This window comes from Buteo buteo, chromosome Z (assembly GCF_964188355.1).
Source record: "Buteo buteo chromosome Z, bButBut1.hap1.1, whole genome shotgun sequence".
Classification (NCBI taxonomy): domain Eukaryota; kingdom Metazoa; phylum Chordata; class Aves; order Accipitriformes; family Accipitridae; genus Buteo; species Buteo buteo.
The window spans coordinates 45,610,468-45,628,760 of NC_134204.1; the positions used below are offsets into that span (position 1 = coordinate 45,610,468).

The window sequence follows — 18,293 nt, forward strand, 5'->3', positions numbered from 1 at the left end:
AACTTTTTCCAATAACAGAAGAATTAAGGGTGTGTGTTTCATATTTATAAAGTATTTTACAGGGACTAAACAAATTCTCTATATAATACTATTAAAAATAGCGAAGTCATCCATAATTTAAGATAATGTAATTTTTACTAGGTGTCAAAGCTGTTTAGCATTCCATATTTTGAAGCGCTTCTCTCAAAGCAATCTACAGTTTATTTAAGCAAACAAGATGCAAGGTCACATCTCAAATGCTTTACATCCTGACAACCTTAGAAACATTAAGATCAAAGAAAGATAACCTTAGACTAATTTAAGAGTCACTGCAACTCTTCTACACCCTATAACAGTTTGGACAACACAGCTTGTGAAGGAAGTTGTTCAACTTAAACTAACATGACAGACATAGTTAAGTAAACTGCGTATGCATTTGCAAAAGTAACGTTGATGATTCCTAGTAACCACTTGCTCTTTTCAGACAGCTCCATACAATTAGAAGATCTGCTTTTATCTTAAACTTTCCCTCAAAAAATTGTCTCAAATCTTAAAATTGCTACTGCAGAAATATAAATATTAAAAATAACTTAGTCCTCAGCTGCAGTAAGAGCTGAATTGTAAATGGATGACTTACTGAGGAATAAACCTGTGCCTTTCTTAGATCAGATGAAAAGTCTATTGGCTGTGTAGGAGGGAAGGACTCTTGCCAAAAGACTCTCCCGTTCTGTGTGCTCTTCAATGGCCTTCATTGTGGTTCATCCAAAGTCTTCCTAAGTTTTACATACATTGATGAATATTAAGCTTTTTAAGAGAGTTATAATTCAGTCTATTAATATGCAAATGGTAGTCTAAGCCTGCAGCACACTGACTTTAACTTGACAAAGAACAAAAATATCCTCCTTTTTGAAATGCTAAGCACACACCAATTCCTATAGGTAGGTACATTGCTGCAAATGCTATGATGAGAAATCCTTTAAACATTTCTAACCAATAATAGGGAAGCAAAGTAATTGTAATTAATTCTTTATTATGTATTTTTATTAAGTATTGTTATTTGGGGCATGCATAATAACACTGCAACAATTATATCTATCACAGCATTACAATAGAAACTATCTGAAACCTTGAATTTTTGCATTTTGTGAACAGTGTTTACTGCTACTGCAGTCTTACTTGGGATTCAAACCGATTCTCCCTGATAAGTCAGGCTGATAAAGCAATCCACCTCCAAAAATGACCAGGCAAGATTTTGGCACAAACTGCAATCTTAGCTGCAAGTAACATTACACCAGGGGATGTCACCAGTGAAGACACAATACCAAAATTTGTGCTGCAACTTGAATTATACCTGGAAAAGGAATAAAGTAATTAATCATCCAGCAATTATTTAGAAGCAAGACAGTAAATAACACAGATATAATTATCATTTATAATCTTATCTGTTGTTATGACTGGAAAAAGAGGCAAGAATATCTTCTTTTCCTATACAGAATCAGTCCTACTAATAGCAAAGAGCATCATTTAAAACCAGAAACACATTGGAATGCCAATGCGTAAACCACAGATCGTCTGGGACAGGCCACGCTAGATGACTGATTTGTGACAGTTCAAGAAGCTGCCATTCTTTGCTATCCATTCTGCTCATTTATTCGGGGTGAATGCCATAGTAACAGAATGGAGCATGTGCTCAAGTCTCAGCTATTCCATTTTCAGCTGAACACCAGAATTCCCACAAAAACAGATAAAAGGGGATATCCGCATGTGTCTGCCAACACTGCTGCAACAATGGCAACATGCAGTAGAGAAGGGATAAACAGTGTGAAGCAGCTACCACTGCAGCAGTTCTTCCCATGAACTGGCACCCCTGTGAGCATAAATGGAGACTCAGCCTTTCAGAAGAGGTGTTAAGCAGCGCCACAAAACATGTAAGAGGTAACAGCCTTTCCATTTTCAACAATGTGTAAGGTAAGAACAAAGTTTCACTTTTGCATCGGAACTGCACTGGTAGAAGTGCAGACCCACAACTGCCAGACTGACATCTCATCTAATCAAACACATACATCTAATCTAATGCGCAAGTGCATTAGAATCTAATGTATAACTACAACATTATTGTTTTAGGAAAGTGCCTGTTATCCTGAGCCATTACATAATTCATTCATAACTCCTTCTTTGCACAGACTAAAAGCTGTAGAAGACACGAGAAGAACATATACGCATATTTACTCAGGATGAAAAGATGATTTTGTACTACTAAGTCACAATTCTTTCTAAATAGATGGAGTACATTTCTAGTCTTGCCTGTAGTATGAAAATAGTGTTCCAGGATTAATACAGATTCATATGAAAACTAAGGAGAAATGCACAATGGGGTTAACTAACATGTGGCATCCTGCACCTCCTGAAATTTAAGTCAGACTTATTTATGTGAAGTACTGAAGTACAAGTCCTTAAGAATGAAAAACTATTTATGCAGATAACTAGTATATGACTGACACAGCAATATGAGCATTCTGCACTGGTCTCACTAGGCTGACTTAAAGATAGGTTGAATTCTGTGGCAATGTTAATCCTTCTGTTTGGCAAATTCCCAAATTCCTCTACAATTTCAATGCAGAGGGCTCCTCTTCAATAGGGTATTAAATAAACTTTCTTATTTACAGTATGTAGTTCACAGAACACAAGGAATGATAATGTTCACTACAGAGAGAAATTTATAAAAGAACAAGAATGTAAATGTTTCCATTATACCTTTACATCTCAAAACTGTGTGATTATTAATATAAATTCAAGCCTTTAAACAAAAATACAGCAGCATATTATGAGAAATCAAAAACCCTTCCTCAGTTTAGAATCAGGATGGTATGGAAAGGCATCACCAAACAATGCTGTATTTGCAACAGCAGATCTTGCTGAAAATCCATCTCCCAACTGAGAATCATTGATATAGTTAATTGTCTTGAGTCTTTTTTTTTTATCCTTCTACCAAAGGCACCCTTTCCCTCCAAATACAGTTTTATTTGCAACAGTAAACATATATAAAGTTCTCATCAGTTAAAAACCTGCTGTAACGTAGAAGTGTTATTTTTTATGCTCTTAAAGCCCTTGAACATGCAGTGGAAAATGAATGCCACAACTGGGTCACATCAAGTAAAAATAATTTTGGAAAAATATTTTTCATTGCAAAACATGTCAGTTCTATAAACAGCAGCATACAACTTCATTTCTCTATTAGTTCTTATTCTAAGCAGAGGCAAGAGGCAGTAAAAATTAGTAGATGACAGGAGAAGATGAAGTGTAAAACCCATGCCTGACTGCTTGACTTTAAACACGAAGAATACAGAATCACAGAATAATTATTCAGGCTGGAAGAGACCTCAGGAAGTTACAGCCCGATCTCCTTCTCACAATAGGGTTAACACTGGATTGAGACCAGGCAAAAGATGTTTAAACCAAAATGCACTTTCCCTCTTAAAGCATTTGAGTTGGGTATGTTACTAATGTGCCCGCAGTAAAGTGAACTCTTTTATCAACGTGCATATTGAACAAGAAAAATTGAGCAACTGGGTAGCTGAACATACATACAGCGTACACAACTAACCACTTTTTGCAGTCATGTACACTTAACAAAAACTCTCTTCATATTAAAACATGCCTATTTTATGGGAAAGAGTTTTATACAAGTGTATAGGTCTTGTAAGCACAGGCTGCATTGGTCACTGTGCAAAATTCCTGAACTGTGAACAGACATAATATATTTTCACTTAGTACTGTGGCAAAACCATATAATATAATCCTCAGAAGCAAGAAACAAGTGCAACAATTCATACATCAATTTTTCATTTTTAATTTAGTAATTATTGAATGGTTCCGGAGCAGGCACTACATTACTTCAAACACAATCAAGTATCTTTGAAATAATGTTGAAAAATAACCTCTTCACCTCAGGATACACACACGCATATACACATACATACACAAATTAATTTAGAAAATCTGTACATGTGTATTTTTCGGGAAGCAACTCGAAGAACCGTACCATGAAGAATTAGTTTCTGTACTCTGACACACCACAAATTATAATTCATTTTTCTGTAGATAGGGTTTAAGGACACAAAATGCCATGCAGTTCTATTTAGTAGAAAATGAACCGGTAAATAAATTCATCTATTTAGTGTTAAAAGGAAACACAGAATTCCTTAAACAAAACAAATGCTAGTTTACCAGAAATCAGAAATATTTATTGTCCTTGAGCTAGGCAGGCCCTAGTTATTTCTGTTTCCTTAAGCCTATCCCCTTGGTAGACAACAGTGAGGAAGTATTTGACTATGAAAATCCAGGAAATTAATTTCCTATTATTGGCTGCAAAGATGGTTCAAGAAAGGAGTATCCTTGTTGAATCTGAGTCTGAAAGTCCATCTTCTTGATTAGTTGCCTCATAATCGCCTGCATTATCAGCTAATTCAATGTCTTGATCATCATTACTCTCTGCGCTGTAATCAACTTCTTCAAGGAAGCGAGGTTCATCTTCATCCAAAACATATGTAGTGGGGCTATAATGAACAAGAAGTTATATGAATTATATTAAAAGTTTTGCTTGAAACAATACATTCAGAACATGCCCTGTCCCTATCCTGACATAAAATAATCCAAAAATTACCTCAGGAAAGGGGCTGTTTACCCGAAATAGTATCAATTTTTTAATTGCATGTAAAACAACTGGGAGCCAAAACCATGTTTGTAAGACCCTGAACTAATTAGTCAGTCATACACAACTCATTATCCAAATGTGCCATGACAAACAAGCTACACATTATAGACTTAAACTAATGGCCTCTAAGAACTTCATATAATTATAGCACTATCAGAGGTTATTGCAGAAGGATACAACTACATAAAGAAACAGAAGTTGCTATAAGGTATAAACAAACTAAAAAACAGATGAGACGCTAAAAATTCAATTGGGAAACCTCTGTATTTTATTAGAACACACATTTTGCTGAAAAGCATTGTGAACAATTACACAGTACATATCAGAGATGACAAAACAAGGAGTCAAGTTTATGCCTAGAATTAAGTTACCACATGAATCACTTGACTCATACCAGGTCCTCACACACTCGCACGTAGTTAAAGTTTGTATGTTAAGCCTTGCTGTTCAAAAGGCAGTGGATTTAAGGAACTGAGCCACTGCCCACAGAATGGTCTATGCCCTTATCTAATGGCCTCCAAGAATAAGAGGACTAACACCTTTAGTGTTAACTGGAGAAAGGTTAAAAGACAACTTTCTGATCCTCCCACCTCCCTAGGACAGAGGAGGGAAAAAAAAACCACCACCAAAACAAAAAGTGTTTTCCAGTTTTCCTAACCCACCTTGGGACATAAAAAGCTATCTGCTTAAAAGCACTAAGTATTCCTAAATATTTCATAAGTAATTTTATATTCAGATGAAGTCCTATGAAGGTTTTGTAATGCATTTTACCTAATAATCAAGTCACACAGAACTAATACAAAACAGTGAGAATATTCTTACTGAGAAAGATCACAGGGTACTTGTAGCAATGTTTGCATATTAATTTTGATGAATTTTGTTGTCTTACGGCACACAACAGCCTAGCTTGGCTGTGGCTTTATAATTAAAAGGATTAATCACTGCTTTCTAAAGGTCTCTTAGGAGCTTAAGTGAACCACCTGAAATCTGCAATGCAATCTCTATTCAATATAAATAAATTTCATGGTATTCTTCTTCTACCTGTAGCCTCAACGACATGCTACACTGTCATGTTTTATACTGTTGACAGTTCAATTTAAATATTGGGAGAAGAACAAATGACAAGAACTGTTAATCCTTGCTTAAGGAAAAAAAGGACAGAAGACCTAAAATAGTAAGAAAATAAATTATCAAAAATTCAGTTTAGCTACAGTGTCTGGATTTACATTTAAAACAATCTGTATCATGGTTCACTAAACAAGCTCATACTCATTAAGCCATGCAAAAAGGAATGCTCCACAAAACTAAATACTTTTAGAGATTATTTAAGCCATAACCAGGGGAACAACCCACTATGTTGGTTAATGAACTAGGTGTTTAAAACAAAATTGTTTCCATTTAGGAGACACAAAGAGTGAGGAAAATAACTACTATCTTTGCTAAGATACCTTTTTCATTTTACAGGTAGGTAAGCCAACATACCATAAGGATACACGCTTTACATGAAAAACCTGTGGTAGAACCAGCAAAAGGAATGTAATTTTTCTGTGCTTTTGTCCTGTGACGCTTTCCTAGGAAGTCACTACCTATCAACACTTCTTCTAAGGAAAAAAAGTTGGGGGGTGGGGGGGGAGTTTGTTTCATTTGTTTGAAGAACAAAATGAAAGGAACTTCGCCACATAGATCACATTCCAACCAGTGCACAGTTTTTTTGCAACTTCTGCTTCTAATCACTTAACACAGATAATGATTTGTTAGCTTTCGTATGCAAGGGATCCACACTGCAATTGCAGGATAGACTGTGTAATTCAATTCACAGGAAATGGAGCCATTAAATCTGAATGTTGGCCCAATATTAACTAATAATACTGAAACAGAAAACTACAATGAACTATGTCAATGACATATTTTACTAACCACTGACAATGGGATGTTAACACATTACAGCAGGCACTTATAAAAATTCATGTTAGTGAGGTATAATGTAGAATAATAAAGCTCTTAAAAAATTCTATCCACTCTTTTTAATAAGTGTCATTATTTGGAAATTAAACTCATATAGTTAATCCAATTAAAAAAAAGCAACCAACAAAACCTATTTTAAGGAAAAAAACACAAAACTAGACACACAAGCAAACTACCTCTTAGTTCACCTCTTAGAAGTGGCTTGTCATTTCATATAATATGTCCTATTTTATATTGTCTTGAAAAAACACACAGGTATATGTATTCAATATCTATTTTTGTTATATTTGTATATATGTATTTTACTTAGGTATGTGTAAGCATGTAGGCATGCCCCTAACTTCTAGAAGTTCAGCCACTGTGCAGTCTTCAGGTCAGTGTGTCTGATGTAACACATTTGCTCTGGCATGTGTATGTTCAAAATTCTCATCCGAAACTGAGGAATGCTTTTCATTGACATTTCCCATTTAATAAAATCAACATTATAAATTACTTGATTCAAAAAAAGTACCATTAGAATAGATGAACAGATCTTATTTTCAAAGGTACACAAACTTTTAACATAAAAACTGGCTCTGAAGTCTGCCTTATAACAATCTTAGCTTTCTACTTACCATCCAGGCCAATGCACCATGGCTTCTCAATCACTTATTACTGAAAATAAATATTATGATTGTATTTACTAAGATTATTTTTTCACTCTCCCTTTCTTGAGTCTTCATTCCTCACAAAATGGTATCTGAGTTCAAAGGAAAACATTCAAAGGAAAAACCCGTGTCACATACCACTCACATACATTTGCTTTGCCCATGGCATGTTTTCTTCTGATATAGCAAATGTTAATCTTGGATATTTAACTTTTCAGCAATCTTATTCTAAAGGTAAGCATGAATCTGCAAAATGTAATTATTACTCTGCTGTTTTACTGAGGCTGGGTCACAAGAAATGTAGAAACCAAAACACCTGAAAAAATTTCTTGCTGTTTAATCAAATTCTCTATTTGCCTCCCTGCCGCTCCCCACCCTTGGCATATCTTGTGACAATATATTTTTAGCTGCTGTCATGCTGATTCTATGCGTTTTAATTTCCTAACTTTTCCCTTGGGCTTTTTCTAATTAACTTGCTCAATAATCCCTCTTCCTCTACCCCCACACCTCCCCGCTTTTCCTTTTAAAAGGAAACCATTATTTTTCTCAGGTTAGCAGAGGTTGTTTATCACACAACTACAGTTCTGTAACTCAAGGAATAGCATAATCTGTGTATCTTCTTTGAAGTCATGGCAGTTAAAAGAGAATACTACATGAAAACCTGAAGTTTTGCAGATTTTACTTAAACAACATTTTATGGGTAAAAAGATGAACTCCGAAGTACCTGATACAATACTGTGGTCTTCATGTTTATGAAGAACTTTAAGGATATCCCTTTCATTTAAGAAAAAATATTTTCTACATCACCTGCCATTGTATACACTGAATTTAGGAATGAATACAACTTTTTTCTAAAACATACTTTAATTATTATTTTTTTAATGACAACACCTTCCTATGTTTTTTCTTATCTACATTAATGCTCCAAACATTAAAAAATAAACCTATCCACTAACATAGTGTATTTTTTCAAACTAAAATTTTATTTGTCCCTCAAAAGCTATACTTGGATGTTTTATTATCCACATGACTCAATTACAGAGAAATTAATCCACAAGCCAGACACAACCATTACCAATTTCAGCCCCATGGAGATCAGCAGTTTTCTGAGACTACAGGGGAAGTGTATACATTTTAAAACTTCAGAAGAAAAAAATAAGAAATATTCCCTGCCAAACTATGGAGAATTGCAGCTACTTGGGGAGTTGGGAAAGGAAGGAGAGAAAGATCTGAAGAACTAATGATTCTTTTCAAAACTGCATTGCCAGGGGAGGGAAAATTTTAGCGGAGAAAGAGTCAGGAGGTATCACAAAGGAATCGTTTCTCCATACTTTTCCTTTTAATTTCCCTTTAGGGTCTATATTCTCTTCTAGGGATCAGCAATGCTGCTACAGTAGGCAACATCACACATGCAGCTACGTGCTGTCCCCTTCAGGACCTCTTCACGTATGTGTTTTTCCCAAGTAGTAAGGATATTTCCTCAAGGGAATTTCCAAGGCTAAAGAGAACAACATGTCTCACTCTTTTCTGAGCCCTAAGAAGCTGGGTATCCAAATCCCATTTAAGTCTTGTTTTTAAATATCCTCAGAGTTACTAAATTTCACTCCACAGCTTAATAAAAATTCATCTCAACATTTTCTTTGTGCTGTCACCCTGAAATACATTTTGTGAAACTAAAAACTGGATTAAATTAGTTGGATTCAACAATCATTGACTAATATTTGGATCATACTACCAGGAGTGGAAGAAAAGCTTGAAAAATGGTATGAAGAATATAACCTATTAATCATACTTTTTTTTTTTTTTTTTCCTAGATTACTAGTTTCCTTATTTTGCCCTAGAGAAGATGAACAGTACTCTGACACTACAGTCTACAAAGAATTAAAAGCAATCACTTTCACTTAGGCCAGAGGAGCATCTTGGTGCACAGGCACTGCCACCAGGCCCACCAGTGAAATTCTGAGTGTCATCTTTCATACCTTTTTCTTCCAACCTTCTGAAAGGCACAGACATGACAAGAGTTGCAGCATAAGATGCCTTCTTTTTAACTAAGTTGTACTCCTAAGGTACTGGAAGAAAGGCCAAGAAAAGCTCAAATGCTGCAGGAGAGTGGGGAGGGAAACACTTTTACTCCCAGGTGATAGAGATTAGGAGTATGCAATTGTCTGGGCAAAGTTTAAGAGTTATTGAGGGGAAGGGAAATAAAGTAGGACAAATCCAGTTTCCTTCTAGCAGCTAGAGAGAGACCCTTTACAAGAAAGTCTTGGACACATCCTCACTGCATGTACCCCTCACTCCTTGCCCTACCAGTCTGATGTCTTTTCTCAAGTGTAAGGCTAAGTGCAGGAAATGGATTTTGCATCAGGTTTTTTCTTTCCCACAGCTCCTTTTGGCAGTCTACTTTTTCTACCATTTTCTAGACATGCTGGGTCCCAAAAGCTGTCTGCTTCTCTGCTATAATTAAATTAAATTAACAAACAAAAATACACCATGTTCTAGAACATACTAATGAGCCTCAAAACAATCAATGAAACGATGAGAACTTCCAAAAACAGCTGAAGTTATTGTGCAAAGGATAATTCCAGTAAGTCCTAACAGTTATGACTGCAGTCATGTGTTTTTGTTTCATTGCATACAGACTCTATCAAACCTGTCAGCATAACAACTATAATTCTTACTACAAGATCAGTATTACATTCAGTCTAATCTTTTCCATTTGGAACTGGGGGGGAAACATTGGCAAATGGGTCTGAAATAATTAAAGAAAAATAAAGTGTTTAATTCATCACTTAAAATGTTAAAGTGCACTGCCAGAGGGAAATAAATCTACTTACTGCTTTATTTTCTTAAGTCAAGTATGTTTCAGACATGGTTCAAAATGAACTCATGGAAACTGAGCCTATGTGTAATGAAATACTGGAGGTATATTTTAAAATATTAACATTTACTTGGTTATTTTAAGTACAATCAGCAAAACCAAAAAGAATTTGAAAACCCCTCAAAATCATTTGCAAGAAATAAAAGCAGTGCTTCTGTGTGTTTAGACTTGAACATTTAAACTTGCCTATTTATCCTTTAAAGCACTGAAACTGTCGTTTTGTAAAAAGTAACACCAGTAATATCCAAAATACAAAGGAAATAACTACAATCTTATTCATTCCTCTAACTACACAGGGATATTATAGCTGTGTAAAAACTACTCTCTTATATGCTTCTTATTCATGAATTTTTTACCTGCATTTTCTGTAGGTAGCTTCTCATTCATCTCTAATAGTAAGAAATGAGCAGTGAATCATGTAAGTATGAGGAAAGAATAAGCAGTACGTTTATTAGAATAGAATAATGGGAATGGAAGTCTGGGCATATAAAGCAAGGAATAGCACTACTATCTTCTGACCCATGACTGCCTCTGAAGCTGAATAGAAATTAGCTTTATGAATTTTACTCAATAGAAGCTCTTTGTGTATCTCCAGCACTCAACTGAATAGATACCTAACGAACAGGTATCTCAGCTGATAGATATTTTTAATAACTCATCTAGAGCTGTACAGAAATGCTAAAACTTCAGCACTTTGGATATGAGGATTGATCCAAAGGACAAATGGACAACATATTTCACAGATACTATTTCACCAAGAAATAGAAACAAAATAAATGAAAATCTATTTCCTGATAATTACGAAGAGAGGGACTTCTGCTGCACAGAAAAGTAGCCAGATCCTTGCTGGGAGGGGAAGAAATAAAACCATACAAAGAAAACCTTTCCTCCAAACAGCAGTGAGGTCTCATACAGCTAGGGAGCTCACCTCCCCTGTGCTGCAGCTAGAAGAGTACTTAGAAATACCAGCCATGGGCTTCTCTACATTTCATTATCGTTGGACTGGGAAGTGGGGAAAGGAGAGCTCAAGAGTTTGATGAGCCTCATCAGAGGTGTCACCAGCAGCTGCTTCAGATTGTATCTATGTAAATTAGTTGTAGCCTTCTACCAATGTTCTGGCATGCCTCTCACACCACCAAGATGACAAGAAAAACTACGATTATGGAATCTGAATGAACTGCAACATCTTGAGGCAGTGTCCAGTCTTCTATTTCACTGTATAAGGGAAATACAGCATAGTCTTGAAAACTCATTTAGTGATCATTACAAAAATACTGCTTAAATAGAACCTATACCACCACCACCCCCACAACCCCCCCAAAAGACCAAAACCAAAATTATGAAAGACCAGGGGAAAATCCATGCTGAACCACACTTTTTTTCAGCTGCTAAAATCTGAATATTCCTTGACTTTTTTTTGTTTGGTTGGGTTTTTTTGAGGAGGAATGATCTCATCAACACTTATCTATTACACCCTCGCCCAGTACTTCCCGAGACAGTACAAAGTGGCTTTCAATAGAATTCATTAAAAAAGATATTAAAATCTATTTTAAATAATATACAAAATAGAAGAACACGGTATCTTCATTATCCCATAAAAGAGCTGACCTTTAAGTACAACCTGTTCTACAGTATGTGTTTCTGTTCTGAAGATGAGGCAGTCCCTGAAAATAAATAACATGAGACTTCCTCCTTGAGTATTGTCGTTGATAAACAGTACAGGTTTTTGAACTTTCTACTGACACATGCGGTGAGTGCTATCAAACACAGAAAACTTGGGCCCCAAGGCTATCTGGCCCAATTGTCATATGGGCATATTTGTTGGGGAGCAGAATAAAATCGCTCTGCTCTGGACAGACTTTTCCAAGTAATTGAGGCGAAAGTCTGATGGCCTAAGGTATATGGCAGAACATGGCTTCTGAGCCTCCAGAAACAAAAATCAGCCCATCTCTTAATTCCACCTATGGCAGTATTAATCCCTTCAGCAAAGAATGAAAAAAATAACATGAAAACGTAAATTATTATAATGCACTTTCATTGCTAATAGTGGAGGTACTGTGAACAAAATTATAGTTTCTTGCTTATGCAGAAATGATGTATGCACATGGCTTCTACGGCACACAGCACAGCTATCAAAAATAAAAAGGAGTCAACTCAGTTATCCAGATAGAAAATTCCTATTATCATGCATAGACATGGGTCATTCCTGTCTCAGAAGGATAACAGAATTATAATTTAAGAAATAAACAAAATCTAGTCATATTGTTCTAGGTTTACTAGAGGAACATCTTGCCAGGTTAAGTATTATGTGCTTAAATATTTTTCAACATTTTAAAAAAGCACTTCCACTGAATTCAATGACATGAATCTCTGTATAAATAATTATGATTATCAAATCACTTTTAAGATGGGTTCAGAACATATAGAGAATCAGGTACAAATACACAACATATTTCAGTCTTAATGCCACATTTTAAAGACAAGTTCTTGGAATTTACACATTTAGTTTTTTCACCACAGATTTTCACATAGATCCACAGTATTGCTAAATGAACACTGAGAGCAAGGTACCTATTTTCTCACTTCATGCTACATATTTTTCTATTTTAGTATTATAAAGTAAATTTACATTTAATAGATTTACATTTAATAGATTTAAGAAACAAAGCCATCAGACATTAGAAAAATCTAAACAGTTGTTAACAGATCTCTCCAATAAAGCTCAATATTTCTTATGCCAATGTTCCTTATCTGATAAAAATCGTAACTCTTAACATGCACAGAATCTGATTTTTTTTTCTACTGCCTTAATTTCTATAGTGCAGAAGCATTTGTCACTACCTTTCACCATCTGTAGCCAAAGGTCAGGATTAGGAAACTATTTTTTTTTCTATATACAAATTCAGTTTCAAAACATTGAATGAAGTTATTCATTCATCTCTCAACTTAAAATTTTGTCTTGCAGTACAATTACTTTTGTGATTTTCATGACCCAGTCTTTTGGGGTGGAGACTGAACCTTCCTGTTTTTTGAAGTTCCTGAGTACCAGTTACCTTCCTCACACAAAAGGATTCTAAATATTTCCATGTACAGTCTCAATAATATTAACCTTATTATGAGCCTCATGTTATTTTTCATCTATGCTCACATGTGCCAAACCAGCTACATTGTGTTTTTGCAACAGTAAGTCTTTCATTAGTGCTTTCAGAAAATCCAGTATAAAACAGTCTCCATGCCCCTTACTTCCACCAACAAAATGTAAATCAAGTCAGAAGCAGTTTTCCCGCTGCCCCAGCACTTTACATGCAGTTCATTTTGGTTTTTCTAGAGCTAGCTGGATTAATGAAGTATTTTATCTGGAGAAGGAAAGGAAATTCAAACTATACATGTCTGTTCACATACCTCTTTCCAAGATTTGCTTTATTTCATAACGTCAAAACAACCCACTTTCCCATTTATTCCTTTTCTCATCTAGCGTTACTCAAGTCTGCTATCAAACAGAAAGCAGTAATAGACTTTTACTCACTGGAGGCACTTCCATACCCATCATAAACAGCGTGCTTTAAAAGTCCAAAATGGAAGAACCATTAAGTCCAAAGGATTGTGTTTATGCTTGTACATGCTTTCAAAGCAGCTGATCAACTTGTGTACAGACTAACTACGGAGATCCTATTCCAGAATCAGGACCATAACTATTACCTTTACGGTAAAGTTTAATTTCACCAAAACAAGAAAATCTCTCTCAATAAATGATTGTGCTGATCTGTTAAAAGTTTCAGCAATATTAGAAAGCAGTAACCCTGTTCTTAGTTTAAGCTGACATCTAGCACCAACATTTAATCCAGACAACAGTTTCCCTACTTCTTTAGCACAATTGCACCTAATTGTCTACAGTTTGTGGATCAGTTAAAAGCTTAACCAGAGCGGTAAAGCATAACCAGTTGTTTCTCCCCCCACTACCCTGGGAAGAAGGTCAAGAACTCTAGCTTCTTTTTTTATTCACCTCCTTCAAATAGCTTCAGAACTGGATTTTTTTATGCATGTCTTCATGCAAAGTGGTATGTTAGAAGGCTGGCTGGTACGTGACTCCTCACCTTTTTTTATCCCATCCCGATACTAAAGTGTTTCTGATGTGTCTTTAGCTCTCCAGCAGATCCTATGGGGAGTGACTTATGTATGACATTCCCCAATTCAACAGGTGCTGTTTTAAGGCCACTCCATCATAAGTAACATTAACAAACTGAGAAATCCAGCACATAATTTTTTTCCGAAGCACAGCACACCTGTGACCCAGGATGCTAACTTTCTCCAGAGAGACAATATAAAATACAGATTCTATATCTGAGGCAGTTATTAATAAAAAGTTATGTGGACATCTGGGGCTCTTTTTCAATGGCACCTTAATAATTAATTACAACCACATCTTGATTCAAAATGCTGTAACTGAGGTTTAATATTTCAAATAGATACATTTATACTGAAGCTTAGTTCTAATAAAATTGACAACGATATAACACTTATGGATGGGAAAAATATTATAATCTCGTTAACACATAATAGTAGCCGCAAATGGATAAAAAAAGGTAAAACTTTTAAAAAACTGTAAAGTATGATGAGTAGGTGTAACATGTCAGTATTAAATTTTCAGTTCAACATGCTGCATCAATGCACACAAGGAACTCAAGAAACAAACACATGCCCTTGCTGAAAGACTATCATTTAGAGGCCATCCACAAGAGCTGTCAAGTGAAACTGCCTTACAGCCAGCCTGTATTTATGGAAGAAATCATATTTACAAAATATTAAAGAGTATGTGACATAAATGTCAAAGGATCAGAAGCTTGCCTGTGAAAGTTCTGAGGGAGAGAAATGCAACTAGACTGTGATTTTAGAACCTTGTATTCTAATTGCCTAAACTAGGACTCCAATTTGAAGAGGCCCACAACACCAGCACTCAAGTGTCTTTTGAGGACAGACTTAAAGACATTTCCCCCTTTTCACGTTATATATATATATAATGCTTAAATAGAATTTCCTCTATAGTTTGTGCTCATTGCCTCTTAGCCTGTCACCAGACACCACTGGAAAAGAGCCTGGCTCTATCTTCTTTACAACCTCCTTTCAGATATTTGTACACCTACATAAGATGCCCCCTGAGCCTTTTCTTCTCCTTACTAACAGTCCCTGCTCCCCAGCCTTTCCTCCTATGGGAGATGCTTCAATCCCTTCATCATCTTAGGGGCCCCTCACTGGACTCTCTCCACTATGTCCATGTCTCTCTCGTGCTAGGGAACCTAGAGCTGGACACAGTACTCCAGGTATGGCCTCACCAGTGCTGAGGAGAAGGGAAGAATGATGTCCCTCAACCTGCAGGCTACACTCGTCCTAATGAAGCCTAGGATACCATTAGCCTTCTTTGCAGCCAGGGTACATTGCTGGCTCATGTTCAACTTGGTGTTCACTATGACTCCCATGGCCTTTTCTGCAAAGCTTATTTCCAGATGGTTAGCCCCCAGCATGTACTGGTGCCTGGGGTTGTTCCTCCCCAGGTGGAGGACTTCACACTTCTTGCTGAACTTCATGAGATTCCTGTCAGCCCACTTCTAGAGCCTGTCAAGGTCCCTCTGGATCAGCGACTCCTAGTCCAGTGTCATCTGGAAACTTGCTGAGGGTACACTTTGCCAGCTGGGCTTAAACCATGACAGGACCTGCCACATCGTCCAGGTCATTAATGCAGATGTTAAACAGCAGTGGACCCAGTACTGTGCCCTGGGGTACACTGCGAGTTACTGGCCTCCAACTAGACTTTGTGCTTCTGATAGCCACCCTCTGGGCCCAGTTGTTCAGCCAGTTTTCAATTCACCTCACTGTCTGCCCATACAGCCCATACTTCATCAGCTTCTCTGCAAGGATCCTATGGCAGACAGTGTCAAAAACCTTACTGAAGTCAAGGCAGACAATATCCACTTCATTCCCCATGTCTACCAAGACAGTCATTTGATTGTAGGAGGTTATCAGGTTGGTCAAGCATGACTTCCCTTAGTGAATCTGTGTTGACTACTCACAATCTCCTCCTCCTTCATGCGGCTGGAAATGCTTTCCAGGATTAGTTTCATCACCTTCCCAAGGATCAAAGTGAGGCTGACCAGCCATAGTTCCCCAGGTCTTCCTTCTTGCTCTTCCTGAAGATAAGAATGAAATTTGCTTTTCTTCAGGCACCTGTCTCAATCACCACAATCATTCAAGGATTATTGAGAGTGCCCTCACAGTGACATCAGCGAGCTCCCTGAGCACTTCTGGGTGCATCTCATCAGGACCTACAGACTTATGCAAGCCCAGTTTGCCTAAGTATTCTCCAACCTGTTCCTCTTCCACCAGGCATAAGTCTTCCTTGCTCCAGATTTTCCCTTGTCCCTGGGTCCTTAGATTACTGAAAGCCAGTTTTGTTAGCAAAGACTAAGGTGAAGAAGGCATTCAGTACCTCAGCCTTTTTCATGCGCTGTGTCAGCAGGGCTCCTGCCCCATTCAGCAGTCAGCCCACATTTTCCCTAGTATCCCTTTTACTACCTATGTACTTAGAGAAGCCCTCCTTGTTGCCTTTAACACCCCATGCCAGATGCAACTCCAGGTGGACTTTATCCTTCCTAACCACGTCTCTGCGTACTCAGACAGTGTCTCTATATTCTTGCCAGGTTAGCTGTCTCTGCTTCCACCTTCTACGTACTTCCTTTTGTCCTGGGTTTGGCTGGTATAGAGTTAATCTTCACAGGAAGCTGGGAAGGACAGCTGACCCGAACTAGGCAAGGATCTATTCCATACCATGTGACATCATGCTCAGTATATAAATGGGGAGCAGGCTGTAGGGCCAGGGGCTCTCCCTCCTGCTGTGGGAAGTGTCGGAGTGTTGGGTTCCAGGTGGTGAGAAGTTGCACTGTGCATCACTTTTGTATATTCTTTTAATAGTACCATTGTTGTTGTAACTTCTCTCCTTGTGTTGTCCCAGTAAACTGTCCTTATCTCAACCCACAAGGTTCCATTTTTTTCTTTTCTCCTTTCTGATTCTCTTCCCCATCCCACCGGACGGCAGGGTGGGGAGGAGTGAGTGAGCGGCTACATGGTGCTTTGTTACTGGCTGGGCTTAAGCCACAACACCTTTACAGGTTTGAGTTTTGCCAGGAGTGGTCCTTGAATATCCACCAGCTTTCTTGGGTCCCTCTTCCCTCCAGGGTCTTATTCCATGGGACTCTTCCAAGCAGATCCCTGAACTCTCCTCAAGCCCAGGCTTATGGTCTTTGCCCTGCTCCCTCCTCTTGAGAACCTGAACTCCCATCATCTCTTGGTCACTGCAGCCAAGGCTGCCTTCAACATTCACATCCAAACCAGCACATCCTTGTTTGTGAGTACCAGATCCAGCAAAGGACATCTCCTTGCTGGTTCTTGTATCACTTGGGTCTGGAAGTTGTCATCAGTGCCCTCCAGGAAGCTCCCAGATTACTTATGCCCTGCTGTGTTGTTCGTCCAGCAGATATTGGGTTGGTTGAAGTCTGCCACAAGGACCAGGGCTTGCAAACATGAGGCTGCTTCTAGCTATCTATAGAAGGCCTGATCCATTTTTTCTTCCGGGTTAGGCAGCCTACAGCAGACACCCAATACCATGTCACACAGTGTGATCTGCTCTTTAATCCTTACCCATAAGCTCTTGGTTGGCTCATCATTCATCCTGAGGCAGACCTCCATGCATTCCAGCTGCTCTGTCACATTAAGGGCAACTCCTCCTCTTCATCTTCCCAGCCTATCCTTACTTAGACAGCCTGTATCCCTCCACTGCAGCACTTCAGTTGTGCAAGGCATCCTATCACATCTCCATGATCCCAACAAGATCACAGCCATGAAACTGCACACAGACCTTTAATTCCTCATATTTTTTCCCCATGCTGCATGCGTTAGCATGCAGGCACCTCAAAGAGGCACCGCAGCATGCTTATTTCTCAGAAAGGGTCTGGGTTTCTTCCATATGGTCCCTCACAGGCACTTCCTTGCTTACATGCAAATGCTTCAGAGAATGCTGTAAAGCAATGCTTTAAAGAGGAGAGTCAAAGTGACTCTTAAC

The 18,293-nt window shown here is 37.7% G+C and overlaps 1 protein-coding gene across 6 annotated transcripts in view; it reads right to left on the bottom strand.

The window, feature by feature from the left end:
* Positions 1–989: 989 nt before the first annotated feature.
* The window catches only part of AGTPBP1 (ATP/GTP binding carboxypeptidase 1), a 79,442-nt gene continuing 62,138 nt past the window's right edge, over positions 990–18,293 (bottom strand). For 4 of the 6 annotated variants that reach the window (XM_075021490.1, XM_075021491.1, XM_075021487.1 and 1 more), the window contains exon 27: positions 990–4,535. In XM_075021490.1, the coding sequence (XP_074877591.1) occupies positions 4,358–4,535 (178 nt within the window). In that variant the 3' untranslated portion in view covers positions 990–4,357. Of the gene's footprint in view, positions 4,536–7,272; positions 7,398–18,293 lie in introns of all 6 variants that reach the window. The other 2 variants (XR_012649117.1, XR_012649118.1) reach the window with 2 other exon arrangements.